Here is an 11,287-nt window from a genome sequence, read left to right on the forward strand (position 1 = left end):
TTTTTTTTTTTTTTTTTATTGATTTGTAGATACTCCTTACATCCATTAACGAGGTTAGTTTACACCTGTACTGCAAATTGGATGTTTTCCCAAGCGGATCGTTTGTCTTGACTTAAATTATTATTATTTCCCCCATGCTCCCCACTGACTTACGTTATTTTTCTATGTTTGAGTTCACCATTCGTTTCTTTTCATGGCTTTTGGATCTCTTCCATGGTTTCTAGTAATAGTTTTATCTCCTACAATTAAGTCTATCTATCTTGTTTGTTGTGATACAAAGTGGGGTCATTATAAACAAAACATTGGCTAGGGAAACCTTTTCCAGAGTCCTTTAAATGCCACCCTTATTCTATGTCGGGTTTCGGGAGGTAGTGGGGCCTGTGTCTGGGTTCTTTAGTGCTCTTTGTTGATGTGGAAGCCCAGCTTAGCATTGGTAGCTCAGCCCTGTGACTGCGGCTTTTCTGTCTGGAGAAACCAGCTGCATCAGCCTTCCTTTGCAGAAGGCTCTGTGCCCACTTCCGTGTTTTCTTTCTTTTTTTTTTTTTTTTATGTCCTTTTGAGATGGTGTCACCCTATGTAGCTCAGGTTAGCCTTCCTAACTGTAATTTTGCTTCTACTATGAATCATAATGTAAATATCTGGTACACAGGATATTTGATTGTATGACCTCCCACAGGTTGAGAGGATCAGGCATACTTACAAGTCACAGGTGAGCTTTGTCCCTCAGCAGGGCTGCTGACAGGAGTCAGGACAAAGATTGGGTTTCCTTAATGACCTCAGGAAAAAAAAATGGGGAAACCTTAAGGTCCTGTGGAGTAGGTTGGCTGCGAGATCCGCCACCAGAACCCTACAACTGCCTGGACAGAAACAGAAGCGAATGAGGAAGTTGGCATTCAGGATGGGCAGCTCGCTCACAGGCACAAGGATAAAGGCCAGGCATCAAACCTCCGGTCTCTGGACTCCTTGGTCTGTCGCTGATGGCCATACTCCAAACCGAGCCCACCCAGTGGGGCTCAGTGTTGCTTTGCTCTGCCTTGTGGGGAGAGCGAGTCTGGAAGGTTTCTTTCCGTGTCGCTCTGCCAGTCTTGGGAGCTCGCTCCCTGAGCCTCCTTGTTTGTCTAAGCGGGGCCTACAGGCTCACTGGAAACTTGATTCTGGCCAGCTGTTGAAGAGTCTTCTGAGTCAATAAATCCTCAACCTGGGGATGACATTCCAGAGTGGAAGAATTTAAAACATGTGTTTATTTTGTAATACCTCTCTCTTATCTTTTCATTAATTTTTCTTCATTCTTGAGGATTTTGTACATGTATACAATGTGATCAAATATGCTCCCCATTTCCACTCTCCCACTCTCCTCATATTTCTAACGTGCCCCCCATCATATTCATGTCTTTAAAAAAAATTTTTTTTTTAAATAACCTAGTAACTCCAGCTAGTGCTGCCCCATATGTGTGTGGGTGTGGAGCCATCTACTGGAACACCAGAATCCTATCCGTGCCCATAGACTCAAAAGAGAATGGTATTTCGCCCAGCAACTCCCTACTGCTAGTAGCTCCCCAGGAAGGGGCGGGATCTGGAAATCACCTATCACATCTATATTGGCTTGTTGGCTCCCTTGATCTTGTGTAGGTGTTGTGCAGGTAGCCATAGCTGCTGTGAGTTCATGGGTGTGATGGTCGCACACAGGAATTTACAGTACCTCCCTACATTCTCTAGCTCTTACATTCTTTCTGCTTCTTCCAAGGTAGTCTCTGAGCCTTAGTGGGGGTAGGGTAGGGTGGATATAGATGTCCTCAGTCTCTTATTCTTAGTACTTATCTCTCTGTTGACTACTGCCCACTGTAAAAAGAAGCTTCTCTAACCAAGACTGAGAACAACCCAGGTGTGGATGGGTCTAAACATGTGCATTTAGGAGACACTTTGAAAACATGGCCATTTTGCAGAATAACAGTAGAAGGCTCTGCCTTAGGCTCTGTGATTTCCCTAGCCATAGGCTTTTGGTCAGGTTTATAGTATCAGGCATGAAATCTGTCCTGTGGAGCAAGCCTGATAACCAACCTGGAAGTGGTGGGTTGTCTCCACAACAGCCATGCCACTATTACGTCATTGGGCATATCTTGCCTGACAGGCTATTATTGGAGCAAGCAGGGTCCAACTCTGGGTAAGACAATTGGTGCCTTTTCTCCAGGAGCTCCTGTAACACCTTGCTGCACTGTGACAGTTAGCCAGCAGGGAGGAAGTTTACTGCTGGTTCAAGACTGATTTCTCTATGTTCTGCAGTCAGTGTATCTTCAGCAATAGACTCTTACTATGTAGTTATGGTGCATAATCAAAGGGAATGGTAAGAGTCTGTTTTGTTTTTTTTATTTTTTATTTTTTTGATATCTCTGGGGCCTTCCTGACCAATAAATAACTCAAAAAGAGAGAGCAAATAGTGAGAAAACACTTAAAAATGTTCTGCATCTTCAGCCATCAGGTAAAAGGCAGATTAAAACTACTCTAAGATTCCATCTGTCTTTGGTAGGGTTACTAGTGATGTGAAAAAAACAGGACAACCAAAAGCAGCTTGGGGAGAAAAGGGTTTATTTTGCTTATACTTCTGCACCATTGTCAATAATTGAAAGCAGATAGGGCAGAAACTTGGAGGCAGGAACTGAAGCAAAACCCATGAAAGGGTGCTGCATCCTGCCTTGCTCATAAAGGCTTGCTGAGCCTGTTTTCTTACAGCCTGGGGGTGGCCCCACCTACAATGGGCTAGACCCTCCCACACCAGTCAGTAACTAAGAGAATGCTACAGGCCTGCCTACAATGCGATCCTTCAGAGCTATTTTCTCAACTGAGGTTCCCTCCTCTCAGACGACTCTAGCTTGTGTCAAGCTGACGTAAGAACTCTCTGGCTGGTCACCTCACCTCAGTCAGAATGGACATCATCAGTGGTGTAAGTGGTGACAAATACCGAAGTGTCTGTAGCAAAAGGGGAGCTTCTACATGATGTTGGTGGGGAGGAAAATCAGTTCAGCCATTCTGGAAATCAGTCTAGAAGTTTCTAAAAGATCTAGGGACACGACTGCCATATGCCAGCAATACTGCTTCTGGGCATGGGCCTAGTGGACTTAATGTCCCACTACAGGGACACCTACACGCACATGCTCATCGCTGTGATAATCACAACAGCTGTGAAATGGGCTCAAGCAAGGTATCCATCAGTAATAGATGAGTGCATAAGAACAGATGAGTGAGTTTATACACAATGGAATAGTATCACACAGCTATGACCAAGAAGCAAATCAGGAGAATTTCAGATAAATGGATAGACCTGGAAAAAAAAAAACATACTGAATGATTTAACTCAGGGCATAAAAGGCAAACACCTTCCCTTCTCTCTCATATGCAGATCCCACTTTCAAATCTTGTTATTTGTGTTTAATCTGGAGTCCAAGAGGAAGCCAGGGGATGAGAATGGTGCTTTGTGGGTTCGTGCACATTAAGGGAAGGGGATGATAGGTTATAGGTTAAAGTGAAGGAGAAAGGAGGAAGGCTCAGAGCAAAGGCTTAAGTAGGGAGGGCACAGGCAAAGCCATATGGACTTTCTATGCTGGCCTGTGATGGTTTGTATATACTTGGCCCTGGGAGTGGCACTATTAGAAACTGTGGCACTGTTGGAGTAGGTGTGCCTGGCTGTAGGCGTGGGCTTTAAGACCCTCATCCTAGATGTCTGGAAGTCAGTATTCTGTTAGCAGCCTTCAGACGAAGATGTAGAACTCTCAGCTCCTCCTGCACTGTGTCTGCCTAGATGCTGCCATGCTCCCCACCTTGATGATAATGGACTGAACCTCTGAACGTGTAAGCCAGCCCCAATTAAATGTTATCCTTTATAAGACTTGCCTTGGTCATGGTGTCTGTTCACAGCAGTAAAACCCTAACTGAGACACCACTACAACTCTAAATAAAGACAAGGAGACATATTTATTATAATAGCTTTAGGTCTTATCACTTAGGTTTATTCTCGACTAGCTTGTGACTTAATTAACCCGTTTGTACTACTCTAAGTCCTCCATGTGGCTCATTAGTTACCCCTTCTGCAGTCCCAGCCTGCTTCTTCCTCTGAGTCTGGCTCTTTAGTCTCTCAGGCCTGACTCCCCTCCACCCCCCACCCCCAGAGGTTCTATCTCTCCCCAGAAGTCCCATCTTCTAACTTCGTGCCCAGCGATTGGCCATTCAGCTCTTGTTAAACCAGTTAGGGGGTGTTTACAAAATATGATTCAGCCATATGAATAACAGTACCAAAGTTGGGTCTGCACTCAATTTTCTGCTGGCACAGAAGCCAGCATTTGAATAATACAAAGATAATCTTTACACAGTGCACAAAAGGATCACCCCAGCACACAGGGGTATGGGAGAAGCCAGGTGGCAGAGGGGCTGCTAACCGAAAGGAAGGGTCCATGAAAACTCACAAGGTATCCTATTACCTCCCAATGCAATTGGAAGAAAAAAATAATTGGCAGGATAGTAGACTACATGAGAAAGAAGAAAGGGGAGAAACCTCAGGGGTTGAATGATTAAGCATGGGTGGGAGAGACCACGGGGGTGGGGCGGGGCGGGGTGGGGAAGGGAATTACCCTGAATCGCTGGACAGTGTTACTCCCAGTATTCTTGGGCTAGTAAATGAAAATCTCCGTATAAGGGAGAATGGAAGAGTTTTGAATGACTCCTCTGTCTTGTTGGAAATAAATGTTGAATGTTCTGGAGATGGCTCAGTGTGTAAAGTGCTTGCTTGCAAACATGTTCAGGTCTTTAGCATCTGAATAAAAAGTCTGGTGTGCTGGGGTATAGCTGGGATGAGGAAGGGGTGAGTGGAGAGGCCGATCTAGTCTTGGAGATTACTAACTAGTCAGCCTAGCTAATGGGTGAACTCTGGGCTCAGTGAGAGATCTTAAAGAATACAGGGAGAGTGATGGAGAGGACAGATGATGCTGACCTCTGGTTTCCATGGATGCGTACCTGTGCCCACTAGCAGAAGCACAGAAGACACATAGAATAGGCAGTGAGTTTGGGCTTGAAGGGAAGAGTGACATCTCTTCTCCCCCTCACATTTTCTTAGGGGATGCACTCTCTGCTTTCCTCCCAAGCCACCGAGCTGGCTAACAGCCCTGTGTTGCTGTGTGCTTACCTTCTGGAAAACCCACTCTCGGGTCTGCCTGAGCAGAAACCCTCAAGCTCCTGCCACTAAGTGTCTCTTTAGGGCTTTAAAAAGGGTTATAGCAAATGGGAAAATTGCACTGATCGTGGAAGCCTTACTATTAAAATGTTAAAGAACCTCAAGGTGGCATTTATTATAATATTGGTTTCCGCTCTCTCTCTGTGTGTCTTCCTTTTGAGGCCCCCTGGCATTGGTACTCTAGGTCAAGTGGGACCGAAAACCCAGGCAGAATCAGCTCTGTGGAGAGAGCAGGGCTGTAGGGTTCAAAGCAGAGTTAAGACTTGAGCTCATTCCCTCTGCTCTCACTAACCCCTCTCTCCTCAGCCTCTCTTCTGTCAAGTGGTGAGACAGCGTATACTACCTGCGTCTCAGGGACTAGTGGGCAGGGGACGTAGTGGTCGGCTCTGAGTGGTTGTGATTGCTATGTACTGACTAGCTCACACCTACTCCTGTGTGTCCACTCTTGGAGCTGGAGGATAGAGCCAGATGTGGAGGATAGGGAAGCCGAAAGGAGGTCAGTGGTGGGTGCTGGCCTTCCGCAAAGCAGTGCATGTCCCAGGAGAGTCTCACTGCAACAAGAATTTGTTAGGGGTTTGTCTGGACCCTTGTGAGGTAGGAATGTGTGAGTTGTGTTCAATGATACCTTTTCAGAAAGCAAGAGGGGAATAAAGAGGGATTGGGTATTGAAGTCAAGGGGAGGTGATGTGCTCTCTCTCTCTCTCTCTCTCTCTCTCTCTCTCTCTCTCTCTCTCTCTCTGTATGTGTGTGTAATGCGGTTCTTTGGTGGGAGTGTAAGGCACTGGTGTGTGGAGTGGTGGTTCAGTAATGTCAGCATCAAGGCAGCTTTTGGCTCTCTTGAGACCCTGAGCTGATCCATACCCTTTTTTCTTTGTGGCATGTTTCAAACCCTGAGTAGCATCTGGGGAGGAGGCAGCTGTGCAGCTCTGAGGTCTTTGGTCCCTTGAACTTCAGATACAACCCTACTTCTTATTAGCTACATGACTGTGGGCAAAGGGATCTCTCTGGACCTCAGTTTCCTTACCCGGAAGTCAGAACTGTAAGTGGCATTGCTTTATAGATTATTTAGACGTTGTACCTATGGGAGCTGAGGGGATGGTTCGGTCAGTAAAGCAGCTGTCACTAAAGCATGAGAACCTGCATTTGGATCCACAGCAGCCACATGGAAAGTTAGGTGTGAGGCTGGAGAGATGGCTCAAGAGTTAAGAATACTAGATGCTCTTCCAGAGGTCTGGGATTCAATCGCCAGCATCCACATAGCACATCAAAGCTATCTCTACTTCTAGGGGATGCAACACTCTCTTCTGACCTCCACTGGCATCATGTGTGCACATGGTGCACAGACATACATGTAGGCAGATCACCCATATACAAGAAATAATAGTAACAAAAAAAAGCTAGTTGGCCAGTGTAGAGACGATTGGATCCCCTGGCCAACCAATCTAGCCAATCAGTGAGCTCCAGGCTGTGTGGCGGGAGATAGGAGAAGATAAAACACAAATGGTACACAACACTGTCTACTCACCCACATACACTCACACTCACAGAGATGCAAGAAAAGGAAGTTGTCCGTGTAAACACACTTGAGTTGCTTAGCATCACTGGATGCAGCTGCAGCTTCTAGGCCTACTGTTTCCAGGTTTCTCACATTCGCTCTCTCTGATGCAGGATGTCCAGTTCTCTGTACCCAGGACAGCTAGACTCCAGAGTCTGAAGGTCTGAGAAGCACTGATCCATCCTATTTCTAATATCTCCTGCTTCTGCCTGGTGCACAGCTGGTAAAGGTCCTCTTCGGAAGGAGTGTGAGACTGTTACTCTCTGCCCACTCTGTACACTGCAGTGTCCCTCCTATTGCACCATGTGATGTGAGCTCTGCCCAGGGTCGCCCCAAGTGTATCAACTTTTCACGGTTCTCAGCTCTGTCTGATTAACATGCCTGACAACGAAAGAACAAGGCTTGTGCTTTCCTGGCAAAGGGTATTCCGTGTCGGAGGGTTGAGTGTCTGAAATGCAGTTTCTCTGGCTCTCCGTGTCAGAGCTGGTGTCTGAAGTACACATGAGCACCCTTACTGATGGCCTGATGTATTTGTGAGAGCTTTCCACAGAAACAGCAGCTAGTGCTCTCTCTCTCTCTCTCTCTCTCTCTCTCTCAACGACACAGATTCTGCTTTTTTCTTTTTGTTTTTTAACTTTTTATTGATTTTTCTGTGGATTTCACATCACGCACCACAATCCCACTCATCTCCATGTCCCTTCCATATTCACCCCCCAGCCTCCCAACCTCCCTCCCTCACAAAGTGAAACATAAACATCTTGCCATGGAAGCTGGAGTGTGTGGCATTGTGTCACACAGTATATTCTTTTGTCCACACATCTTTACTGGCACATGTTCTCTGCCATGAGTCATTTGGTCTGGTCCAAGGCCTCTTGCTTCCGCTACACTACCAATACTGGATCTTCACCAGGACTTCCCTCTGATATCCTGTTTTTGCCTTTTGTCGTGGAGATCCTGTAACTTTGGCTCTGTAGGACCAGCCCCTTCACAGCTCATAGATGCTGGGTGGGCTAACTCAAATCCCCCATCTGGGCCTGGGTGGTAGCTGAGTTAGTCAGCCCACCAGCCCTTCTGCACCCAAAACACTGGGGCCAGATCTCCTGCTTTGTTTGCCCAGGCAAGGTTCAGGGCCAGCTCTCCTGAATGCCAAAGCCAGTGAGGGGTGGGGCCAGCTCAGCTCAAGCGTTGGGTATCAACATGGCCCCCAATCAGCCCAGATGACCAAATGTCTGCATGGCCTTTGGTGGTAACATGGGCCACAGATAGCGACAGACTCCTGCAGCATAGGCCCAGATATTACCGTGACCTCAGATGCCAGGACAGGCTTTCCATACCTGGAGCCATAAATCTCTTGCTCTGCGGGGGGGTAGAGCTACAAGCTAGTGGGTTTGCAAGTCCAACCTACAAGCCTCTGGTACTCAGGGTGTTATTTGTGGCAAGGTAGCTCTCTGTGTCCCTTTGGTTACGTGTCTTGCTACCAAGCTTGACATCTGTACCTTTCTTCATCCTAATTTTGAGATCTAGGTAGCCCCACCCCTGTGCGTGTGAGCCTGCCTGTGAGGAGAGCTGGGGGCAGAAATTACTCAGTAGCAAGGCTTCAGATTTTATTGCTGGGTCCATGCTCTTCTCTCTGTCTGTGCTGTTGCAAGGCTTCTTGGGAGGAGACATGGAAAAATTCCCACCCGCTCACCCCAGATAGGGCCTCAGCGACAGACCCAAAGCTATGATTTCATGCGAGCCTACCTTGATGGTCAATGAGTTATGAATAGGGACATGGGTGACTTAGAGGTAGCTTATCTTAGTGAAGGTTCCTATTGCTGTGAAGAGACACCATGACCATTGCAACTCTTATACAGGAAAACATTCAATTGGGGTTGGCTCACAAGTCTCAGAGGTTCAGTCCATTATCAGTATGATGGGAAGCCGGGGAGTGTGCAGGCAAACATGGTGCTGAAGAAGGAGCTGAGAGTTCTACTGCTAGATCCGAAGGCAGGAAGGAGAGACTGCGCCATGCTGGGTGTAACTTGAGCATAAAAGACCTCAAAACTCAACCCCACAGTGACACACTTTCTTCAACAAGGCTACAAACTCCAACAAGACCACACCTTCAAACACATCCTCCCTCCATGGGGGCCAAATCTATCCAAATCACCACGCAGCTGCGCCACTGAAGGGACCATTCCACGATGCACAATTGGTGTTCCCTACAGCTTGTAAACATCAACACTACAGAACTCTCCCCTACCTCCAGCAATTGTTCACTGCTTGTGTAATTTTGGGGAGGGAGCCTCTGGAATCTTTTAACTCTCTGGCTGCCTTCCTCCTCTCCTCCTTGAGAAATGTTTCAATCTAGAGGAAACAGCTTCATATCTGAGAAGCCTGGAAGAGCAGGCACCTGTAGACCATACAGGTTGATTTATGCTAGAGACTCGGTGCTGACATTTGCTATGTAAATGACATGACGGTTTGGTAAATCCTGTTTTTGGTAGTGTATAGTAGGCAGGCCAAGAGCGTGTTGCCCGTTTGTAAGACATTTTGGAGGACCTAAAAGTGAGGCTGTTTTGATGCCTCGTGAGAACTTGAGACAGTTTCTCTTGGTAAGAGGTTAAAAAGACCTGCCAGTGTCTTTGACAAGTGGTTTCAGGAGCAGCTTGCCATCTGCAGGAAGGCTCTTCAGTGCCCCACTTAGGATGTTTTGGATTTGCTGCTTTTTCACAGAGAGCATCCAGCTTTCTTCAGAGGAGGCTGGCAGAGAATACAAAGCAACTGAGACCAGATCTAGCACCACAGAGGGACAGGCTCAGAGAGTTTCAGTGCTCATCAGAAGAAGCCTTTCTTTGGGTGGCCTTGTGTGTTTTCCAGACACCCCCCTGAGAAGTGTTGCAGGTCCCATGCAGGGAGTCATATGACAGGGGCTCGGTCAGCTCATTTCCTGTGGCCCACAGCGTCCCTCTGCCATGTCGTAGGTAACAGCAGAGTGCTCTAATCCGCACCATGGAAACAATATGGATCTATTTTCACAAGTCCTGATCTTATAGCGGGGAGAGAGGCTAGCGCATGTGTGACTTTGCAGTTGTCATCTGCAACTCAAGACGGCGTCTGCCAAGAGCCTCCTCCTGTCTCCAGGCTTGTCAAGGGCATCAGCCACCTCAGCAGTCATCCCTCACCTTCAAGGAAGACTGCTCCTGCCCCACTTTATCTATGTGGAGACTGAGGGAACCTCACTTAAGTAGAACTTGGCTGGGCTTTGACCCGGATCCCATTAGTCAGCACTTGTCCCTCCAGCCTGGCTGTCCTTATCTTGTTCACCAGACATTGTTTTGCTGCTGCATTTGTGTGTTATCTTTCTCAGTTATTGAGCTGTTGGTGCTCACAGGGCTCTGCTTCGGGAAGATGGGGAAGATTAGGAAGTTGATAACTCACTCAGTCCTGTGGCCACTGGGTCTCCAATCCAGTATGTATGTATGTATGTATGTATGTATGTATGTATGTATGTATCTATCCATCTATCTATCTATCTATCTATCTATCTGTGGGGTATGTGTGCACACACACACACTTGCACGTGTATGTGTGCCTGCATGTGTGCATGTAGTGTGTGTGTATGTGTGTGTGTGTGTGTGCTTGCGTGAGTGCTGTGGGTTCTTCCTTGATTGCTTTCTAGTTTATGAAGCCGAGTTTATTGCTGATCTGGAAGCTTGCCTATTGTGCTAGTCTACCTGTCCCCTCTCTGTTTCCTGAGTGTTATAATTACAGAAGGGCCATTTTACCCATTTAACATTGGATATTTCTCTTGGGGTGGAGGATAAGTGCTGTAGATTCAAACTCCAGTCTTGGTGCTTGAACAACAAATGCTTTACCCTGAGTTATCTCTCCAGCCCTCAGCTTCTGGGTACCAAGTCTTCTGGGTACGGCTGCAGCATCCTGGCTGGAGGTGGCAGCAAACTTTGTCTCCAGATGTCCGGAAGTGACCTTGAACTTGCCACAAGCTGCTCCATCCATATGGAGGCTTGACCTCATCAGCATCTCGCCCAGGCATGGTCTCATGAGTGTGCTTCTCTTCCTCTAGGTTGGGAAAAAGATTGAAGAAGACTCGCAAGTATGACATCATCACCACCCCTGCTGAACGTGTGGAAATGGCCCCACTGAATGAAGAGGACGATGAGGATGAAGACTCTACAGTATTTGACATCAAATATAGGTGTGCTGGGGACAGAGGCTTCCTCCTGGGATGAGTGGTAGATGCTTTGGCCACAGCATCCTTGTGATCTTGTCCCTATCATGGTGGGACCTGTTCCTATCACTACCTTGGTAGCAGCACTCAGGAATCCAGAGGAGCAGGGCTGATGGGTAAATGCTTATTTGTGGGTGGGGGGAAAGAAAAAGAAAAAAAAAAAAAGCCTGCACTGTTTTGATTTCTTTCTGTCACATTAGCTTTAGAATTGATTTTTTAAGGCTTGACATTTAAATTTTATATACTGTGTGTGTGTGTGTGTGTATGTGTGTGTGTGTAT

The 11,287-nt window shown here is 47.0% G+C and overlaps 1 protein-coding gene across 1 annotated transcript in view; it reads left to right on the top strand.

Moving 5' to 3' along the window:
- Nucleotides 1-11,287, top strand: part of Fam174b (family with sequence similarity 174 member B) — a 37,131-nt gene that overhangs the window by 16,356 nt on the left and 9,488 nt on the right. The window contains exon 2 of the mRNA XM_021192457.2: nucleotides 10,843-10,974. Coding sequence (XP_021048116.2) covers nucleotides 10,843-10,974 — 132 coding nt within the window. The remainder of the gene's footprint in view (nucleotides 1-10,842; nucleotides 10,975-11,287) is intronic.

This window comes from Mus pahari, chromosome 1, assembly GCF_900095145.1.
Source record: "Mus pahari chromosome 1, PAHARI_EIJ_v1.1, whole genome shotgun sequence".
NCBI classification, from domain to species: Eukaryota; Metazoa; Chordata; class Mammalia; order Rodentia; family Muridae; genus Mus; species Mus pahari.